The following is a 24,073-nucleotide window of genomic DNA, read 5'->3' on the forward strand; positions in this document are numbered from 1 at the left end:
AATGAGATGGTTAGGATGGACCATGAATCAATAATACACCATCAATCGACTGCTTTTACAAGGGTAAACTAGTATCGATTGGTAAGGAACAATTCTAGGTTATGGTGTCGCAGGGAGTTTTTTTTTCTCTAATAGGGTTGTTAATAAATGGAATAGCTTACCCCCGGGGGTAGTAAATTCTAACACAATTGACATGTTCGAAAAGAAATAGGATAAACATGTTGGAGTAAGTTGAGAAGCTATCCATACTTAGAATAAGACAGCCATAAATAGGCTACAATTTATGGGCCTTGTATAGTATTTTATCATTTATATCAGTGATTCCCAACATGGGCGACAACAACGCACCCCTGGGGGGTTATGGATGTTCCAGGGGGTGGTAGAAACTACAGGTATAACATAGGATCCTATTGGTTAGATTACGTTGGGGAGAGGCGATTAGAGGGAAAAAAAAATTCTAAAGAAGGGGCGATGGGGCAAAAAAGGTTGGGAAACTCTGATGTATATATATTGCTTGTAATTGAATTTTTAATTGGGTTGCTGTATCTTTAAAATATACAACATCCATATTTGTTGTGGGCATCTTTTTCTCAGCCACCTCGTTGTGCATTTTGCCTATTTCGGCGTTGTATTTGCATATTTACATATCTTTCTCGCGCGAATATGGTCAGCTAAGACATGTCCTATGGTTTTGGTATATTTTCCTCAAACACGGGATGGCCCTCAGGCATAAAACCCTGTATAATTAAAGAACAAGAAGGAGAAGGGAAAGAAGAAAAAGACCGGGAAAACGAGTGTACGTTTCTTTGACTTGCTGTAGGTAGAAACCCTGGGAAACCAGAATCCTTGATTGATTGATTACAATTAAAGAAGAAGTGTGCTTTTTTCGAAGAGGTATGTATAAATCGTTAATACGATTGATTTAGATCTATTTAATAGCATTGAATATTCATGAATTATTAAGGGACTCTGCGACCTCATAACGTTGCTTGTGGAGGTGGGGGCTTATGTGGCTTGAGCCCTCTAGGTTCCAGTGCCATTGAGGTACTGTATTTAATGAACTTTGAATTAAAATTAAATTTTTTAGTGATTACCTTTTTTATTGTACTATGATTGTGTTGTCCTAGGGGGGGGGGTACCCTCCTATGGCAAAGCTGAACATTCATCACTACTGATAAGCTTTCAGCCAATGTTGGCATGTCTGGTTGAAACATAAAAAATGTTTATTTTCTGTAAGCGGGTAGCACCAATGTGCATTTTCTCATGTTAAAATTGGCAACCTTACTGCATTAGTTTTGCTAACCTTGACCACCACATCAGAATTTGCTAGTTTTGGTTGCCTTTTATCAACTACATTAACTGACCGCAACATTTTGTTTATTACATTTTTTCTTATTATTTGTACATATCCCGCCATATTTCTATTGATTTTTGCATGTTACTGCATATTAGGTTGATTCTTGTAGTCAATTGCATTTGTTATGTTGGCCATCTTGAATTGACTGCTGCGTACGCAGTGATTGCATGGCATAGAAAAAGTTGCCACACCTGTGCTGATCATGTTTATAAAAAATTAACCGAAAATATGACAATAAAACGTTTGACATCGCAGAGAGTATCGAATAGAAACTGCCAATTCTTCCACAGAAACATACATGATTTTTAATTCAGACTACTCAAATACATTTTCCCACACACGGTGCATGATAAATTAGCTTAATACTCAAAATATAAATAACTTTTGATTTGGTTAAGCACGTGTGCATGAAAAACATTTGACTGGAAATTTATGAAAATTACATTCGGTACTTGTTGTTTTCATTCGATCATCCACACTATTTTGAAGTACGTCGAGAATTTAACATCAACGATTCTTGTGACATTTTTGACCTCGCTACCGCTTTTTAACAACAACGAAAACAAGCCTTTCGATAGTCATCTTGAAGCGAAAACAAAATATCTTGAATGTATTTGCTTTCATCGCTTGTAGCAGAGTTCCCGTCCTGCTGCGGTTTCGCACCACTATACACAAGCACATTGGAATCAGTGTGTTTGATTTTGCTGCTTGGATCTTTTCTCCCATCGTTGCTTTGCTCTCCGCCTTAGTATGTGTTCAGCCTTATGGCACTTACACATGCAATAATCAACCTTATAAACCTTTTTGACGTCATGAACTTTAATTTGTATATGAAGTTTTCTTCTTCCGCTTCCTGCTAGGCTTTAAATTATGGATGATTCATTTTATGTTACTTATCGGTATAAATCTTTGCGTAATTTTGTTAAAACCATGTGCTCCCCTAATTGTTTTGAGCAGTGTATATTCTAATTGAGAATAATAAGAATTATTCTCTACCTCTCCGGATATTTATAATAGTCCTTCCATTCCGAATGTTCTCCTCTATGAGAATATTCTCAAGTTATTTATAGAGATTATTTATTATAATGCATGCTATTATGATATTCTCATCAAGAAGAATATTCTCTAGAATGACTATTATAAATAACTTGAAAATAATAATTATTTTTCATGAGAATGATATGCTCATTATTTTTAATAATAGTCCTTCCAGAGAATATTCTCAAGGATAATCTCATATTCTCCTATAGATTATTCTCGGGAATTTTACTATCTCAATATATATATATATACAGGGTGATTATAAAAAAACTATCCCGACATATGTGCCCCTAACTATCTACCATTCACAGAAACTGAATGAAATTTTGACATAAGGTATTTTGATGTATGCGCTCAAGAATGATATGGAAAACAACAGTGTCGCTCTAACAGTTACGGTTACAGTGAGAAAATTTCGAAAATATCAAATGGCAACACCAAGTTTTTTGTATTGGAATGTGATCTCCATTGTGAAAAACCCTAAATAGCGTTCAAACGGCAACTGTAGCATGAAAATCACCGGCGGTAGATAGGCTAAAAGTGAGGGCAACCAATAAGGACAGAGAAGCAGCATAAAATAAAGCATTTTATTGTGTTTCACAAATTTTCCACATGACCTTATACATCCACATGACCATCATACAGAATTTACTAATTTTAAATCAAAATATTTTTACGAATAAATTGATATACTGATTGAAGCTATGCTTATTTTCTTACCTTTTATTTAAGTCTTAACTGGATAATGTAATCAGTGACTTTCAACTCTTGAAAACAAAACAACAATAATGTTAGTTTTTAGGTGACTTTTAGAAACCTTTGATTTTTTTAGAAACGCTGAATTTGTAAAAAAAATTGAAACTGTTTCTCTTTTTATTATTCACGTAGAAAGTGGAATAATCATTAATTAAATTATTTGATTGCATTAATCTGAAATGTATTTGTATTTTATATATATAAACTTCTTATTACTTAGCTGTGAAGGAAATTATGGATGAGGTTGAGCTTAAAGAGTTGACTGACGAGAATGATGCTCGACCACTTGAGGTACAAATTTTTTGTTTAACTTACTAGAACCTTCTTTTTCACCCTTGAACTGCTTCCATTGTAAATAAGATGCATGATATGATAATTGGGCTGCTGACTCACAGTCTATGGCCACATGAGCAATGTTTAAAGGTGGATATCATTCCAGTCCACACATGTATGTTATTGTACGTCACACTGTGAGCTCCAATTAGCTGTACCATTACAATGGCACCTCAGAATACATTAAAATAATGTACATTAAAAAAATTAATAGTGACAAAATTTCATATTAATGGCTTCATCGATTTTGGCTCGGTGATTATTGATACATATATTCTTTGAACATCCCCCCCCCACCACCTTTAGTGGGTCGAATTTTAGAAAATCCCTTGCTAGTGAGTTTCTGTATTGCAAAAAAAAATACTCACTAAATTTCATATTTATAGCATCAGTGATGTTGGCTCAGCGTGCTTTCTCCATATGGCATCCCCCAAGGGGTCGACTTTCAGAAAACCCTTCTTAGTTAGTTTCTACATCATGAAATAAAACTGCTGATAAATGACTGGTTTCGCCTGTAGGCTATTTTAAAATAGGGCCTTTTGATTATGGGGGGCGCCCTGTATATAGATATCTAGTTGCATCCCTGAATAAGGGGTTGTATTCAGAAATTTTAAAATTTCTGAGTTTATATTCCCATGCCAGTTTTTTCCCTTCCGGTAACATATTAAAAATTACGGTACTTTCGCTGCTATCTGCCAGTGTCAATTCACCTCTTTCCTACAAGATAGTGAGTGAACATTAAAAAAAAGTCTTAGAGGATTGGAAGGGCCATTCGAATTGTAAAACATTTTCTAAGATTGTTGAGAGAAAAACCGAATCTGTAAAAACTCTACCTTGAATATCACAATTTCGTTTCCCTTGTATATTCATTTTAAACTGTGAATTCCTCGAATTCAGTTTTTACATTTGTAGCTGCTATGCTGTAATCACTGTTTTGCATCGCAAAAACCCCAGGCGTGTACACAGAATCAGCTGTTGGAGGGCATCTGATGCTTCATAGAATGTTTGGGTCACTAACACTCAAAAACAATTTTAAATTAACAGATAGTACAAGAATGTATGTTTTTCCAATATTTTAATTTTTGATCTCCTTGGGGGTTGGAGACATGGGCCCCATATACCCAGATTTTGCCTTTGCTGAAAATTGGGGTTTGGATCCTGCAATTGTGCAGTGGTAATCGGCTAAAAATATGATTTTCTAAGGTTTTCCAACTTTGAGTTGGCTATTCCTTTGAAAAAAAAGCTCATACAACTTAGAGTTGGGACCACGAAAATAAGTCTTACTGAAACGTTCTAAATGGGAACGGGGTGTAAGCGGTATTGACTATATTGGTTTTAGATTTATTACATTTGTTAAATTCTCAGTGTTAATAGGCTTCTTTGCAAGCTTTTCTATTAGTTAGCAATGAAAGTAAAAACCTAGTTATAAGCTAGTGAATTAATCTTGTTTTTCAATGAACCTTTGGATAGAACATGTTTTTAGAAATGAATTATTTATTTGATTCACACAGAGATACCTTCCCCTTCTACCCAGAACATGGCCTGCCGCTCTGTGTCAATGAAGAGATACAATCAGGTGATCAAAGACGTGGGCCATGCTGGAAAAAATTCACAGAGATACCAGTGAATGATGGGAGAGGGGGAGACTATAATTTTTTTTGAGAAGGACCCATTTTCACTCAAAAAAGACCCAGGTAAATTTGAGTACAGCAGCATCTCTGCTAACGAATTGGTACATGTTGAAATGTATGTGTAGTGAACCTGATGTGAAGTTTGTTTATGTGTAGTGCTGCCACCTGCCATCAATTTTTCTAACTATGAGGGAAGTGTAATAATTGTATAGTTGTAGGCCTGTTGCTCTCTGTGGCAAGACTTTTTATTGGGGAAACTGGCTCACACTTGTGCCTCGCAGTTAAAACCACAGAAAACCAATTTCAGTTGGCCACCAATATGGTGCTAGTGGGGTTTGAACCTGGGTTTTCATGATGCTAGCAGGGACGCCGGAACATATTTGCTCGTGTTGCTAAAGCAATACCAATCACCATTTGAACATAGCTCAAATATTGCACTGAAAGAGCTTTTTTTTTTTAAATTAAAATTTTTTAAGAAATACCTTTCTTTGTGAGGAATTGCATAACTGTAGCTCCTTTTGTTTGCTAGTCATTTCACGTCCAAGGGACTTTCCCATACACCCTGTATATACATTAAGCATGAGAATAAAATGAGCATCATAGAATCTGAATACCACAACGGTAGTCGCAGCAATAGACTTGAGACAGTACGTTTCATCGCTGATTTCAGACGAATCTCAACCCTTTGAGTGGCATTGACAAGCTATATCTCACCTTCTTATTTTAGCATTGACAAGGCCAAATACTTTGTAAAGTTAATCCCTCTCTCAGTGGAACACTTTTCCCTATACCAATGGTTCACAAACTTGAGTCGACCACTGCTCCCTTGCCTCAATATCTCAAGCTTGCTGTGACACCTCACATAAAGGTTGGCAATGCCCCTAGAAACAGCGCGCACACTTTAAAAAAGCTGCTCTATACCATAGGCGGTGATAAACTTGGAAGACTGGGGAGGCACGATAATTATGATGTCGGGGGGGGGGGGGGTTACGTTTTTCCCTGCAAAATAACACTACAATTTTAGCTCAAGGGGGGTTAGAACCCCAACCCCCCCCCCCCTTGCGTACGCCAATGACCATGAAGTTATTGTCGAAAATACCAGGAAACCCCTCCGCTACTACTTCCACAATGCATGTGAATAATCATTTCAGCATTCTATATTTACAGAAGACAAATCTCAATGATGAGTCTTGTGCATGAAAGAAAAAATGATTTGATAAACGAGATCAAACACTGATTGCATGCACCATGAAAATTGAGACAAAAATGCCTGGACATTTTCTGGACATACACGCATACACTAATTATACATCATATTGTACAATGGAAAAGTGAAGGAAATTTTTTTAAGTAATTGAAAAAAAGTATTTTAATTAAATCACTATATTTATTTTAATTTGCGTGTTTTTTTTTTCATTTCTTTTCCACACTGCCAACGGTAAAAGCCACCAACCGTCCCACCCCACTCACGGAGAATCTATGAATTCATTGAACCAGAATCAGAATTTTATGGTGATGCCTACCCCTATTTCGGGCCATAAGTCACCAATGAGTTCATGTTTGAGAAGTCTGCACACTTTTCCAGACGTCTGGCTTGCACATTATCCCCTAGGGTTGACAAAATAGAATTTTGCTTAAGAAAAGGACACCGTTAACCAAATGTCGTCATTTTCTTCCCACATTTCTTGTATTCATATACCCGTGTGATTTGCGTTGTGTTGTTCAAAATCAAAGCTCATTTTAGCTCAACCCCACAAGGGAAGGGCTGACATGGGAATGGGCTTGGAACAATTATAATTTTTTGGGGGTTTTCAAGCTGTAAATTAACTACACAAGAGCCTGTGAAAAGTTTTGCTTGTGGGGGAGGGCAGATGCGGCAAAAGTAAATACTGGACCCCTTAAATTAGAGAAAAGTGTAATGTTTGGATGGATTTTACGCGGCCCAGGGTGTGCGCCCGTCCTTAAATCCACCTCCTACTTGGCTTGGGCCTGCCAGAATTCTCAGCCTACGGTGTGTGAGGGCATAGCCCAGCCAACAAAACTTAAACAACAGATTCAGCTAAACAACGTTCAGACCTTAGTCTCACCCCCCCCCCCACCCCACCCCCCCCGCTCCCCAATTCTTGCTTTGCCCTCAGTAGAGAAAATGGTTGATGCTGCCAAAGAGAAATGAGAAAAAGTGATTTCGCTGTGAAAGTGAGAGTCGCTCTTAGGAGTGTGCGTCAGGAGCGGTCGCACTGAGCACCGTGCTTTGTAGGTCCCCGCACTCACGGTAAACTATTGGAGATTTTCATGTGAATTCTGAAATTACTTGCATTAATTCAGAAGTTTCAACAATTCTTGAAATCCCGCCCCCCCCCCGATAAATTCTGAATTATTTTAATTGATGCTGGAATTATTTCTTTCAATTATTTTTGATTCATCAAGTCCAAAATTTTTAGTGTTAATTTATTGAATTGTGTATCTAACATTTTCTGTATGGATATTTTTTGTATAGTTGAAATAATGGATGCCGATTCCTCCCTCCCCACCCCCACCAAATATATAAAATCTGGCAAATATTTTTCGTGTCTGAAACAGACGCACCGGGCCCCTTAGGTAAGGGCGGGAGTGTCGTCAAAAAGAATGGGCCCACGCAGACACGGCTCAGGGTCCAAAAGAATAGGAGTCTCACAAAAATTAGATGTGGTTGAAACTTTCGATAATTTGCCTAATAGGGCCTCAGAAAAATCACTTGGGCTGGGGCCTATCAAAGATCCTAGAGCAGGCAGCGTATACACTTATATAGGGATTCTCAAACTTTTCCCACCCGCAGCACCTCTTTCTCTAATCAACGCTTATCCGCGGCTCCCCATATAGCAGTTTAACAAAGAGTCTCTTCGAAAAACCTTTGCAGGGTGCCACGGCACACAGTTCGAGAACCTCTGCGTTATGTATTTGTATCACTTTTGTTTTTTGATGTAAGCTTCCCCAATATTCTGATACACTATACTCAAATGTTCCGCAACTTTACTCTGTGGTGATGGTTGTCAATTTAAATTATCGGAGAACTTGGAACACGAATCCAACTAAATCATCGACAATCCAATCCAAAAAACTGTAAAATACACAGGATAGAATTATTCGATTTGAGAATACGCATTAGCACGTAGTGCTGTCTTAACGCATGGGTGAACCCGGGCACCTCAAGAGATGAGGGGCCTCACAAAAATGAGATTTGGTTGAAATTTTCTTACCTTATAGGGCCTCAGAAAAATCACTTATCCCGGGGGCCCATGGTGTTCTTAAGACAGCCCTGTTAGCATGGTTTTTTAAAGAGCTTATGATCGAAACCATCATTGATTGATGATTTTGCCCATTTTCCACCACTTTATCGGTTTATAATAGAATTTCAGTTTTTTGTGAATATTATGGGGGGGGGGGGCACAGACAGTTCCATCTTAAGGCATGGGCCCAACCGGGCGCGGCCTGGTGGCCTCAGGAGGGAAAAAAGCCTCACAAAAATGAGATATGGTTGAAATTTTCGAAAATTTGTTTGGTATGGCCTCAGAAAAATCACTTGCTCCGGGAGCACAGGGGACAGGGCATCTGTCCCAGAGACATTTTAAATTAACAGAAATTGAAAAATATAGCACATAAAGGTATTTTCTTTCAATATTTTAATTTATTGAAAAAATAATTTTAATTTTTGGTTGTCTTGGATATGGCCGTCTCTAGAGCATCATGGGCCCCCGGAGCAAGTAATTTTTCTGAGATCCCACCTGGCAAATTCTTGAAAATTTTAACTGGGTCTCATTTTTGTGAGGCCCGCATTCTCTTGAGGTCCCCGGGCTGTGCCCGGGTGGGCCCATGCGTTAAGACTGCACTGGTCTTGGGGCAGACATGGTACCCTATACCCCTTCCTGCATAGGTTTGTTACATTTTACTGTGGTAAAAATCTTACCACTACTGCAAAAGTAGTTTGAAGAACGGACCATCGCTGAAATCAAATAGATTCGAAACAAAAATACAGGATACTCTACTTCAAAAAAGGACGTATGGTCAGTAAAAAAATGTATGTAAATATCGTGGGCCTGTACAGAGAAATGACTTCTTATACTTTGCACCAACACCAATCATTTTTGACTTCCGGCGTCCCTGGATGCTAGTCTGTCACTATGACCACCACACCGGCAAGGCTAGAATCTGGTGAACGTAACAAGCAAGGTATCACATGAGTATATTATGGGCTTGTTTATACTACAAAGGTATCCTCACATGTGGAAGTGCATTATTCTATTGAAACAATGCGCCATGTTGCTGGATGAATGGTCCCGCTTGTAGTTGTAAAATGCTGGTAACAAATCACTAGGTGTCAATGTTTTGAAAAGAATTAGTTCTGACATCTCGATTTGTAAAACTTATGGCACTATCCACTATGCCAGTGGGTATCAATCTTTGGAAGCCTGTGACCCCTTAAATCTCTTTTTTTGTAAATGTGAAAGGCCCTTAATCTTACACACAATTAACAAGACATTAATGGGGAAAAAAGAAACTGAAGCACTCGTAGCCTGGTCTTGGGCTGAGGCCCGGCAGTTGAGAAACACTGCTTAATGCAGCCATGTGTTATGTTAGTGACTGATTTGCATTGCGATGACCCATGTTCGAACCCCACTGGCAGAACAGTGGTGGTCTGCTGAAGTTGGTTTACTGTGGTTCCCCAATTTTAAGGCATGATTGGTGCATTTCTTTTTCCCAGAAGGCATCGTACAGGTTGTTTAACATCATTTTGGCCAAGGCAAAAGAAATATTAGTTACTCAAAGTAATACCTCTTTATTATTAAATGCTTCAGTTTGCATTAGCTCTGTACTAATTGAGACAATACCATATATGGATCAATCTCAGAAGCAAAGGATGTGTTGAATCATAATATTGTCATATGAGAACTGCAGAAGTCAATTGCATACAGTTTGGGTCATAATAGGTGATAGTGTATTACACTGTCAGCTGAAATGCATAAGCAAATCTGTCACTGAGTTCCATTCATCGGAATTAACAATCTATCCATTCCATGAATTGGCAATCAGCTTGTTCATTTGTCACCTGTGATAAGCCACAACTTTCTTGGTGGGAACTTGTGTCCGAGTGAACATAGTGCTGCCATTATCTGAGTTGTGCTCTCAATTTGGTCACACAAGCAGTCAATTTCTCTAATATATAATAATTTCTCTATAAATCACTAATTAATGATGAAAAGAAATAGAAGCAAATATTAAATACAAAGGCCTACGCGTGCGTGCGCCTCGAAAAAAGCTACATCAATTGTATCTTTCTACCTTACAATTCTTTGAAAATTTAGATCAAAAGCATTACTCCATCAAGGTGTTGCATTTTTAATTTGCTGTAGTGTATACAAAGGGTTCCTAGCAACCTGGAAAGTCAGGGAAATGTAAAATATTTGGCAAAAGTCAGGGAAATTAAGGTTTAATTAACACATAAAGGCAAATACAGACGACAGATACACAAACACATATTACATTCCAATATTAATCTAAGGGATCATACAATCTGTCCAGTGTTCATTAAAAATGCACAAAGTATGACATATTTGTTGGCCCCTAATAAGCATTTTCTTATTTTTTAAGAGCAAAATGTTGTGTTCAAACACACAAAAAATTTCTCCAGGATCTTAGACTGAACGAAGATAATAATGTAAGTTTGACCTGCACTATGAAATGAAACATTATCAGTTGAAGTTGAATTTCATTTTAAGTATTGCCTTTTTTGAAAGTTGATTATTCAAAATCTTTATGGAATAGATTTTCTTTATCATCTCCCTCTTTCTTTCTCTAATCCGTCAATGTGTCTCACCCTTGTTAACTGCACTGCAAAGATTTCATCACCATAAGAATTTTCAAATTTCAAATGCATGGCTACCTGAAGTATTTATAATGAATACCATGCTCTGCATGCATAAGTTTCCATCCTGATGTTTCTTCCTACCACCCAACTACTCCCTAACTGAATGAATGAATGCCAGGGTTTCTGCCACCGGACTTATCCCGTTGCCGAGATCTCTTCCAGCCCAGCTTCGTGGCAGAGTCTGGAAAACAAAGTGAGTGCACCTAACAGTCTGAGTGTGTAGCTAGTGTTGTGTCTGGTATTTCAGTGCTGCCATCTATACTTCAAATTGTGAGTGAAGTGTAATGATTGAATATTTGTAACGTTGTAGGCCTGTTGCTCTCTGTGGCAAGACTTTTTAACGGGGAGATCTGCTCGCATTCGCGCCTTGAAGTTGGGAACCACAGAAAACCAACTTCAGCCGACCACCACTGTGGGGTTCGAACCCGGATCCTCGCATCGCGAGTCCGTCACTATAACCACTCGACCACCACAGCGGCAACTGCTCCCTAACTGTACATCTGTGGTAGAAAATCTGCTACAATTTCCAACGTCCGCTACATTTGTTACAATTTCCAGCCGTTTGCTACGAAAACGCTGAAACTTTTCAATTCTGCACCATCTTACTAAAAAACAAAATTTTCTCTTAAGAAACACTCATTTTCAAATTAATTTTGAAATCTGAAATACCATGTGCTTTGTCTCTACTGGTTTCCCCTTGTCGAACAGTTGATTGGTGTCTATTAATAACACATGGTTCATCCTATATATTCTGTTTAAAATTTTGAACATATCGATCATATAGACACCTGCGCTCTTCCAATGTAAACATATTCAAGAAATCGGGTCTTTCATAACTCAAGCCTTGTGTTGTCAACAAGAGTATGTGTAGCTCTTCTCTGCACCATTTAAGCAAGTCTATGTCTCTCTGTAGGTGTGGTCTCCGAAACCTTGCAGATGAATTAAGTCAAGGAAAAGCAAAAGAATGACTTTCTTAAAAAGTCTTATCACTTTACTTTCTCTTAATGAAATTCTGAGCATTCTATTTGCTTTTCCGACCACAGCTGAACAAAGTTCAGTAAACCTAAGCCACTTGTCAATGAAAATTCCAAAATCGATGACTATAGTTACATCTGGGATAGTGATGCCATTCAACCCATAAAGTGAAACATGGGTTGTTCGAACCAAAATGAGTGACCATGCACTTGTCAATGCTAAACATCATGCTCTATTCAACTGCCAATGCTGCAATCCTTGAGTTGGTCTGGAGCAACTCCATATCACTGATTCCCGGCTATGTCCATTAGCTTCACGTTATCTTTGAATTTGCTAACAATCCCATCGATACCCTGATCAAGTTTATCAATAAGAAGTGAAAACCAACTCTTTTTTTTTTTTTTTTTTTTTGCGAAATTCTTTTTTAATATTCATTATAACTGCAAGATGCTCTCCATCATACAGGCCATATATTAAAATTCACTTGATAAGAGAGATAAGGCGTATACAAAAACTTGGTGCCCTGCTATTTGATTCATAATCACAGCATATTTTATATTAGCATATTTTGATATTCATATTTTTTTTTGGTACAGGAAAAGCAGTCTCTTGTTGCCCTAGATGTTCATTCTTCCTTCAAATCTGAAGAAACAGAACATGGAAATCCCAAGGAAACTGTATCAGACATGAAAGTTTCCACTCTTCCTTCAGACAAAGATGATGAAAGTGATGAATGCCTTGATGATGATCATAGAGACCATTTCAGGTCAGAGCACAGCAATATAATCGCTCTTGAACAGCAACCCAAAAGTGGCATCCCTGATTCTCTGGGTAAATTTTCCTTCAGTGTCAAAAATTTAATTTAATAGCTGTTTGTTCAACTTATATTTTTCACCTTATTTTTCATATAGTCGTATACAGTTGGCCCCGTATTCGCGGGTGTCGCATTCTGGGGGTGGCTGCAAATACGGAAATCTGTGAATAACCGAAACCATAGGGTTTTTTTTGTATATCTTGTTTATTGAACATCAGGAGAAGAGCAGGGTGAGACAGGGATAGAAGGATATGTAAAAGAGGGTGATGTTTTCTGAAAGAACATTCTGATTTCTGTTTGCCGTTTCTTATTCATATCAAAGTATTTTGGAGTATGTTGATAATGTTTCCTCTAATTTTTATACATGTGAAGAACGTACCATAGAAGGATCTATGTCATGAAAATAATCTATTGCTGATTTGAACTTGCGAAGCCCTTCCGCTATGTTATTCATCACGTGAATTTGTCTTCTACATCTTGATCTTCATCTGATACAGCTTCAGTTTCAGGAGCGGTCAGTCCGCTGCATTAATTCCTCTTCGGTTAATGCCTCTGAATTGCTATTAATTTGCTGTTCAATTTCTTCTATATCCATATCCTTCTCCCCTCACCTGTTTCGCTAACGTGACAATGTCTTTTATAATGGAATGGCGTGACAATGTCTTATCTATGGAAATTTTCTAGTTGCATCCTGGTCGGCAGAGGCTTGATCGTCAATGATTTTTTTACATCGTGTAATCGAAACCGTTACTTAAACCTATGAAATCAACTTTTACTTGCATAAAGTTCTGATGAAATAGACGTTTCACCAGCTTTTTCCTTTATAGAAGAGTAAAATTTTTTTGCCTTTTCTTTTATAATACAATCAATTGGAATGCCTTTTCTGTGGCAGTCTTGACTCATAAAAAAATAGCATTTTCTGTACGAGAAACACATGGGTCCCATAGGCAATGCAGTTTTCGCTGCCATAGGTGCATCTACAGCCTCGGCTGATTGAATTTCAGATTCTTTTTCCTTGATATATCTCACCGTAGATTCGTTGATTCCATAATAGCGGGCAACAGCAGCAATTGATTTACTTTCTCCAAGGATATATAGTCAATATATATCAAATTTTTTTGTTAAGTTTTCACTTTTTTTTTGTCTTTCCGAAACATTGTCAGTAGCACTAGAAAAATGACCCATCCTATAGCCACTAGAATAAAGGCTTATAATCCTTATCAAGTCGCCTTAAGCCATCTTAAAATACTCAAATTTTATAAACAAAACGTGAATGACGATTGTTGAGTGTTGGCCAAAAATCCAATGATAAAAAACCGTGAATATGGGGGGTCGACTGTATTTACATTACCGTAAATTGGCACAACTTTGTGCCACTTTTTAAGGTTTTTAAAGAGTATCTCCTTCACTTATTTGTCTGAATGCTTTACTCATTATTCCTACATACCTCATCTATTGAATTATGTGTCTGCAAAAATCTATATTTGATAGGAGATGGAGAATTTGTTTCATGTGGCACAATCTTGTACCCCTATGGGTTACAACTTTCGGCCACCTTTTTTTCTGCTTTTAAAATGCATTATAAACTCTATCTGGCACTGCTTTTATTGTTTCTGCATATCATCTTTAATTAAAACCCTCGAAACATTATTTTGCCTATTTTTTTCATATTTTTTATAAATTGAAAAATAAATGATAGAAAACAATGAAAACAAGTTCAATTGAAATTCTCTTATTGAGGAACTGTTGGTAGGTTAGATACTCATCTACCTTTAACAATTTGAACCCCTTTAAGAAGAAAACTTGTGGTCAGGGTTGTCGTGATTTAAATCAACTGATTTTTTTTAAAAAAATCACTGATTTAAATCCATTTTTTTTAGATATGGAAAATTATCTGTTGTAATTGAATAAAATTATTTATGCAGCTCTAAACTGATTTAAATTTTTATTAAATTATTTTAAATATCAATTAATTTAAATATATTTTCAAATTTTTTTATGGTATTATAATATATATATTAATATGTATATCAAATATCAGACATGCCATAGTCATACCAAGTTAGCTGATAAATGGTTACCCAAGATTTACAATGATGAAGTTAGAGGATGTAAAGTTGACTTAGAAAATCAAATTACATGGCAATGGATGGATATACATAATAAATAAATTCTGTGTATTATCAAACAGTGTGGTAAAGCCATTCATGTTGATACTATTGACACATCCGGCTTATCACATGCTGGAAATTATTTAGCAAATGTGGTTCTTAGTTCAGTGAAGTCAACAGAAGAGAAAACTTCTAATGTAACATATCAAGTTTTGTTACTGCAAGTATGGTTTCTTCCAGAAAAATTCTGGATAAAAAGCCTGGCTTTTCGGGACTTACATATTGGTGCAGTGCCCACATTTTAAACTTGTTAGCCGATGGTTAGGTTAAAATTGATGTAACAAAGTATGTGTCAAGTATATTTAGATACTTCCACAATCATTTTTCAAAAGCATGGTATCATGTGTAAGGTGTAAGTGCATTGGTCTTCCTGCAGAGGTATGATGGAATACTTATTTTGATCCTCCGAATCTTTTGAATCTTATGTTAAAAATTTGTCAGTTGTTACCAGAATTTGTGAAGACCACAGATCTCAGATAGTAACATCTCTAGTGAAATCTTAAATATTGATTCAAAAAGAAATGTCAAGGACATAATTGCAATTCTGAAGCCAATAGCTATAAAATTAACGATTTTGTACAAAGGAACACACACAACTGCTCCATAGCTGAATGTGTATTGGCATGGAAAAAGCTGCAATTGAAGATGAAAGCATCAACATCAAACAATAAAAAGGTTTTGTCATCAGAGTATAAAAATAGATATGAACAATCATTAACAGATGCACACTTTGCTGCATTTATTCTAAGCTCATCAGTGTTAACTTCTAATAGGGAATTAATGTCACAAGAGAGAAATAAGGGTCTTGAATTAATCAAACAAAAATGTGACTGGTTTTTGGAAAAGTTGGAACCATTTACATGCTAAAATTTTTTTTTCACCCTAAGGTTGTTGATACAATGTCTGATTTTGAGTGGTGGAATAGTTTTTATAATGTTTTGGGTAAAGATACAGTTACAGAGAGCAATATGTAATTTGTAAATGCACTAACTACAGCCAAATCATTAATGCCTGTGTTGAAAGGATTTTTTCAAGGTGCAGTTCATTCCAAATAGCGAAACAGATTAAGAGTAGACAAAGCATTCAAACTAGTGTTTCTAATTAAACAAATGGACAATTATTCACTCAGGGTAAAATTATTTAATACTTGATGTAAAATATCTATTCAAGAAGTGTTTTCCTCTGTTTTCTTAATAAAATGTTCTGAAATATTTCACAAGAGTATGATTCTTTATCTTTAGTTTAAAAATATTTTTTAAATAGTCATTATTTTTGTAAGTTAAAATTTCTTTAATTTTATATTCTTTAAAGAAAGCATAGATTAATGACTAGTCTGTAAGTAATATATATATTATATATTTTGTTTAAAAAAAATCAATAAAATCAAAAAATCATGATTTAAATCAAATAAATTGATTTTTTTTTCAAAAAATCAACAACCCTGCTTGTAGTTTCATGTCAACTGGGTACATGCTTTTGCGCTCATGCTTTGGTGGACTTATTTCCCTTACAAATGAATTTTTGCTATACCAGACAATGTCAGCAGGATCTGACCATGTCCACCATACTTTCCTTTCTTCACCATAGCCGAAACTAGCACATCTTTTTGTTGTCTGGCTTGGAAACCCTTAGTCCTGGATAAAACTTTCCACGAAATTCAAAATAATGTAAATATTTTCATCCTTTTGTTGTGCATCACCTTGTATACTCTCCTCTACATCATCAAATAAGTGGACATTCTCTGCTTTCAAACCGATTAGCGAAAAAAACAGATAAAAATTATGGAAATTGGGAAAAAATTGGTGGCACAAAGTTCTGATTATTGATAACAAGTGATACTTAGGGTAAACAAAAACATTTTAGAAACACCCAATGCACCAATTTATAGTAGTAAATAACATAGAAATAAACATATACACTTATCAGACGTTAATGGTCGAACCAAAGGAGACTCTCTTCAATTTTTCATGAACACCAAAAACTTGCAAATCACCAATGATTTTCTGATAAACGCATGGGATAACTGGGAAGGTTATTCTTACCCACCATTGCTTCTACATACGTGTACCTTCCTACCAGTATTTTTTTCAGGATTTCTACTTTCGCAACCATTCATCGCTAGAATGCCTTCACGTTTGGAAATCGTGTCTGGCACAATGCAGGGCTCCCACTCGTTCTACTTTTCCTACTTTTTGGTAAAATGTCCTACTTTTGTCCTACTTTCTCGGTTTTGTATTACTTTCTAGTTTTTGTTTTACTTTTCCTACTTTTTTATCAAATCCTATTGACAAAATTTGTGTAATTCATATATTGCCAAATATTACAAATGTTGAAGAATGCAATTAATGATTCTGCCAAAGCAGAAATTTTATCATTTTTAAGGTTATTGGGGGGGGGGGGAATGTATGTGGACCATTTGGTTGATTAATTTTTCATTTGCTTAGTTTGAGGGTTCAACAAGTATAGTAGTCGTTAAAAACTTCTGTCTGGATGGGAAAAATAATATTGGATTTACTACTTCATGGTCTTGTACAGTGACTAACATTCATCATTCAAAATTATGGTGCAAATAGGTGAAACAACGGTTTGCATTTCAATAAAGTTGTCTTCTGTATTTTTAAGGCATGAAGAGGCATTAACAATATTTAAAATGCTCAGCAAAGAGCTAGAAATGGAAGTGCTTCATTTGTCAAAAATGATTACACTGGCATTGAACAGTAAAATGTGAACAAATCCCTTTAAAAGTTATGGACAACACAGTAAAACTATCTGGTTCACCTTGCCTTATTTATATCGGATCTTGTAATCTACACATTTTGCACACTGTGCTTTTGAAAGTGGTCTCGAAGGAGCGTCATTCTTAAAAAACGCACGTCTTCAAAATTTGCTGTGCATTGTCGAAGAGAGTCAACAAGCTCTGCACTTTGGAAGACTCCAAAAAAGAATGTAATATAATTATATGAGGAGAGACAGCAAAGAATTATCTGTGGTTGCTAGTACACTGTTTTGGCCAAAAATTGGTTTTTTAACTAAGTCATTTCTCATTTTGCTTTGGCTTGAGTCAATCTTATAGGAAACTGAAATAGTGCAATGAAAAAAAAAGTTAATTGAAAAGTCAATTTTTTTTTTAATTTGAATTTTTTTTTTTTTTCAAAAAAAAATTTTTTTATTGATTTTTTTCCATTATGCTATGATTATGTTGTCTAAGGGGGTTACCCTCCCCCATCCTACTTTTTAGTCCTGCGTTTTCCTACTTTTTATCATTTTTTGAGTGGGAGCCCTGACAATGTTGTAACCTTCGCATCAACATCAAACAATAAAAAGGTTTTGTCATCAGAGTATAAAATTAGATATGAACAATCATTAACAGATTCACACTTTGCTGCATTTATTCTAAGCTCATCAGTGTTAACTTCTAATAGGGAATTAATGTCACAAGAGAGAAATAAGAGTCTTGAATTAATCAAACAAAAATGTGACTGGTTTTTGGAAAAGTTGGAACCATTTACACGCTAAAATTTTTTTTTCACCCTAAGGTTGTTGATACAATGTCTGATTTTGAGTGGTGGAATAAGAATTATAAATAAATAAAGAATTATCTGTGGTTGCTAGTACACTGTATTGGCGAAAAATTGGTTTTGTAACTAAGTCATTTCTCATTTTGCTTTGCCTTGAGTCAATCTTATAGGAAACTGAAATAGTGCGATGAAAAAAAAGTTAATTGAAAAGTCTTTTTTTTTTTTTTTTTTTAATTTGAAATTTTTTTTTTCAAAAAAAATAATTTTTTTTAGGGATTTTTTTCCATTATGCTATGATTATGTTGTCTAAGGGGGTTGGTTACCCTACCCCATCCTACTTTTTAGTCCTGCGTTTTCCTACTTTTTCCCATTTTTTGAGTGGGAGCCCTGACAATGTTGTAACCTTGGCGCAAAGTTGTACCATTTTATGGCATTTTTCCAAACTAATGTGTCGCAACTCTTATTTCTTGTGGATTTCTATGATCCTACTGAAAAATCATGCTTTTTTCTTTATAATGTACAGTAATTATTCATTCTAGGTATTCTCAGGGTTGATAAAAATCATGATTAAAAAAATTGGATTTTTTTTATTTAAATCAGATTTTAAAGTTTTTTAAATTTTCTCCTTAAAATATTAACTTATGCAGAACAAAAAGCAATCTAATTTTTATTTTATTAACAGTTAGTAGTTTAAATATTGTCTTTAGAATTTAATATTGCTTAGTCATATTTTTAAAGATACGTTTAAGGATTAAATCAGACCAACACTAATTTTTCAGATAACATTGAACATGATGGATAAAACAATAATTGCATTGTCTCATATATGGAACAGATATTTCTTTATAGGGTTCTGTATCTTTCAGATATTCAATTTCATGAGAGAAGTGTAGGTGTTAATTTTATTAGCCATGTTTTGATTGATTGATCTATCAATTTTTCAAGTATTCTATGTGTAGGTGTGTCAGTTTCTTCAGTTTTCATTTTTGCAAATTGATATATATTCATTCTAGCCTGATCTCAATAGTCTACAGTTACGACCAAATCAATAGCAATAATTTAAGATTCCAAGTATTTTTGTTAATAACAAACACTGTTATAAGAAACATGAAACATGATGTTATAAGAAACACAAATGTTATAAGCAGATGAAATGAACACAACATCTACATGTGTGTGTTGCTTGTCACATCAAACAAAAATGGGTTATTTTGATAATTATGAGGTATTGTACATATAGTTAAAAACATATGTTATATTATTAAAATACAAATTTTATTAGTGTTTCTTGTATTTTCTGATGATGACTCTTCAACTTGTTTTTACTGTTTGAATTAAACCACTTTCCATATTAACTAGATTCTAATGGTGTTTTTAATCATATTAGAATGTTAACTGAATATATTTATATGAATAATAAAGAGTAAAATACACTTTGATTTTATGAGCATGAAATATAACAAAAATTTCTTTGTTTTTCTACCTTCATGCACAAACATTTTGGTTGATTCAGCTCATTTCTAGAAAAACAAACTCTACTGTTTGCTTTTAAATTCTGTGTGAAGAATTCTATACCTAATTTTTTTAACAGATCCTTGTAGAGAATCTTATCTACCTACTTCCAAAGCTGTGGATTTAAATTTCATGAATGTTGAAACGTCAGTTGCTCAATCCGATGGTGGATCAAACATTCAGTCTCTTCCTCAGGTATGGCAGTACTTCTTTGACTGAAATTTAGTTTTAAAATAATGTGTTAAGTAGCAGTGTTTCTATTCTAATATATAGCCCAATTTGCTTGTACCTTGGTGCCCAGGTTGTTGGCAAAACTTGGGTTCTTTGAGAGTAAAAATTGGTCCCTATAAAGAAGAAAATCAAAATTGTTTTTCCCCCATCATTCACTAGTACCCTTGTCAATCAAGCTGAAATAAATTCTAAACCACATTCATTCCAAAGTTTTATTTCAAGAAGCCTAATTTCCAGTTTAATTAGGTTTAGTTGATTACATTGCTAAATACAGTCTATGCTCGTTTATACAAACTCGAGCAAACTTGAACAATTAGCAAAATCAGAAGTTTGTAAATGGGAAAACATTTATTAAATAGTATTCTATATCAGTGGTTCTCAACCTTTTTTTGTCCATGGGCCCCCTTTCAACCATTTCTCATTCAAAAATTGTCTGAAGTATAAATATTTTTGAATTTAATTTGATTAATTTTTAATTTATGAAAATAACGAAAAAGCAAAATAAACATAATAGAATACAGTAAAAATAGAATAAATCCCTTGGGGTCACAAAGTGTCTGTATCATCGTAATGTTACTTTTTGTGAAGTTTATTGTTTTGTGTTTTTGACAGTTTGATTTGTATGTTTTATGTGTTGTGTCAGTCCAATTAAAAAAACTATTTTTAATCAATGTAAACTCTGTGCTTTGAAGACGGCACAATGTCTTCAGTCGTGTTACAATGTCAAGTTACTGTACTGTATAAAATTTTTATTATTTACAAATTAGTTAGCTTTTGTGTGTAAATGATCATGGTTTCATTGAGAAATGTTAGTTGTAGCTTCCAAAATACGCATTCTTATAATGATAAAAATCGCAAAAAGTGGTAGCAAGCAGTTTTATTAATTTTATTCTCTTGATGTGGATAAAAGTAGCAATGAGGGAGTAGCCACACAAATGAATCCCAATTGAAAAGTTCAACCTTCCACATCGTTTTCAACAATAATACATGTATCAAGGATATAGGGTCATGTTGTAGCCTTACTATGAATTTAAAAAGAAATAAAATACATGTGAAAATTTTTTAAATATTTGTTTGAACGATTCATTCCAGAGAAATCATGTATGCAGTGACAAAACTGTTCGTGTGAACATAATAATGATTCATTAACAGGATTTCAAGCCCATCGGATAATATAAATCAGATTTTCAAATAAGAAAATTATCAGTTTGTTGACTTCAATTTCGATACGGTCAAAATCTGATATTTCATTGGATGACAAGCTACCTTCAAGTGGCTTTTTGGTTCATAATGTGACCGCTCTCTAGCAGGCGAACGAAGCAACGTGCGTGTTGGCTTAAACACAACAAAATATTTCATATACAGGGCGCATAGGTAACGGGGCATATGGCATTTTACTGGCGAACCATTGGTCCTAGAGGCATACTTCCAGTTGGAAAAAGTACCCGAATAATGTGTATTACTCAGATATTTGATTCATGTTGCCAGGGGTTACATAGTTATTAAAATAAAAATGTTAACTTTTTATGCGGACACCCTGTGCCCCAAAACCCAATTGGAAAGTTGTTTCCTGGTCTCCGACAAAAAAATTCAACCTGTCTAAGTTCAAATTTTCACTGAGATATTGGAAGAAAGTTGAACAGAAACAGCATTGAATGAGGGGAAACCATTTTACCCGCATTTAATGCGGTTTTTTCCCAAATTTCCTCAATTTTTCGAATTTGCATATCTTTGTGAATATTGCACTTGGAAACGTGAAATTATTTTAGTTGGCATCAAGAAAGACAGAGCAACAACTTCTTAATTGGGTTCTTTGGCACACGGGGACGGTATAAAAAGTTAACTATACAACCCCTTACAAAATGAATTACATATCTTAGTTGGACATGTGATTTGGATACTTTTTCTACTTGGGTATGTCTCTAAGACTAACCAGCTGCCAGTAAAGTGTCATACGCCGTGTTACCCATGCAGCCTGCATATACACGTAAAAAAATAACTTGAGACGAAATACAGTCAACTCTCATTTTAACAAATACCATTATAACGGGAAAAATATCGTTTTAACGAAAACTTTTCTAATCCCTTGGATAGGTTTACATAGGAACAATATAAAAATCTGAAATTCCTTTCTAACGAAATTTCGTTATTGCAAAGTGATTTCTCGGGTCTCTTGGAGTTCCGGTCTAATGGGGTTTGACCAAAGCGTAGTAATAAAGGGTCTTAAATACGCTTTGGGTTTCATTGTATTTCCCCCAAAAAAAATCTGACATTTTTGCAGGGAAGTAATTGAACTTCGGCAATTTGATCTGAAAACAGTCCTTTTTATAATGATCATGTCCTTTTTACTTTTATAAATTTAGGAAGGAAACAAAAGGAAGAAAGGGTGAGGAGAAAGAAAAATGGCCAAGACGGGCTCGGTTGTGCGTAAATGCCTCGAAATTCCACTTGTGCGCAAGGGGATTCGTTCCTCACTCTCAGTTTTATGACAAAATTTCACATTTATGAGACGTTTGACTACGGGCACGATTAATCTCTATATATATATAGCTTTCAATATTAAAATATTTCATTTATACGAAGCACAATTTCAATTATTTGACACATTTTCATTTTGATTCCAACTCCAAATCTTTGGCATTTAGACATCATTTCCAACTATCAAATCCAAGCAATTTTTGCAGATTGTGAAAACGCGTCGCTGAATTGGTTTTGCATGCGTATTATCAACACTAAAAACCATAAATTTTAAGTTGACAGATACAAAGAGACGCATTGAGCGGGTTACGGACATTTCAAAGTGAAGACTTACGTGTGAATTTATTGCACTTTTTTTAGAAATCAGCAGATGCAGTGAGTCTCTAATAAACAGATTTAAATTGCTTTAAATGTAGCAGGGGTGGGAACTCTGCGCCAATTGTGCCGCACAGCGCCAAAACTAATATGTTGCGCCATCCTGCTCCAATAGCGTATTTTCGTATTTTTCTGCGCCAAATTTCGAATTTTGCTTCAGTATGCCTGGAATTTAGGAAAGGACGCCAAAATGTTTTTTGTTCCTGTTAGCCACGAAATGATTCTTTCCGAGAAGAGCGTGTTTTATTCCACTATACCTAAACTATCGGCCCCTCATCGGGCTTTCCATAGTGAAACCCTGATATTGTCTGTGATCGTGAAGATGGTTTGCAATGTTTTTCAGCTTCAAATTGCAAATGCGAGTGTTTCCGTTTAAAAAAAAAAGTCGCCACTGGAAGCAGCAAAAATTACTGTGGTCGATCGTCATTGAAATCCTGATGTTTCGTGACAAAAATTTTCATTCCAGGAGTAAAAACCGCATATCTGCCGAATTACGAATGTTAGTTTAGAAACTTTGCCGGATAACGAGCGTTAAACCGCCAATTTTGCCGAATAACGAGCGTTAAATCGTCAATCTCACCAAATAGCGAGTATCAGATCGCCAATCTCGCCAGATAATGAGTGCTGAATCGCCAAACATCGAGTTGATTCTTCCAAAATTCTCTCCCATTTCGCAACAATTTCTTTCCAAGTATAAAAAAATTTAAAACTTATAAAATTTTTTTAGCTCTTCAAAAGTGCTGCTGTTCAAGGCAGCAAATAGTGCCCTCAGTAAGCAAAAATCATCTTAAATAGACGGGTGCAAAAAATTTTATGACAGCTGCTCTTTCAAACAAGGTGTCAAAAACCTAAAACACCAAAAACAAAAATCAAGCTGACGAAAAGATGTTTGATAACAAAAGACAGTGCAGTTTTATTTTGAAAAGGGTTGAGGGTTAACGAAAATATTCTTGTTAATTTCACTGCTCCAATTTATAAA

General features: G+C 35.3%; 1 protein-coding gene across 1 annotated transcript in view; it reads left to right on the forward strand.

Moving 5' to 3' along the window:
* The first annotated feature begins 798 nt into the window (after positions 1-798).
* The window catches only part of LOC149072562 (dystonin-like), a 47,011-nt gene continuing 23,736 nt past the window's right edge, over positions 799-24,073 (forward strand). The window contains exons 1-4 of the mRNA XM_089247238.1: positions 799-894; positions 3,375-3,445; positions 12,592-12,826; positions 20,090-20,205. Of these exons, the coding sequence (XP_089103364.1) occupies positions 3,389-3,445; positions 12,592-12,826; positions 20,090-20,205 (408 nt within the window). The 5' untranslated portion in view covers positions 799-894; positions 3,375-3,388. The remainder of the gene's footprint in view (positions 895-3,374; positions 3,446-12,591; positions 12,827-20,089; positions 20,206-24,073) is intronic.

This window comes from Pholcus phalangioides, unplaced genomic scaffold, assembly GCF_987345545.1.
Source record: "Pholcus phalangioides strain wild (caught in Gottingen) unplaced genomic scaffold, Ppha-v1.0 ptg000017l_1, whole genome shotgun sequence".
Lineage (NCBI taxonomy): Eukaryota > Metazoa > Arthropoda > Arachnida > Araneae > Pholcidae > Pholcus > Pholcus phalangioides.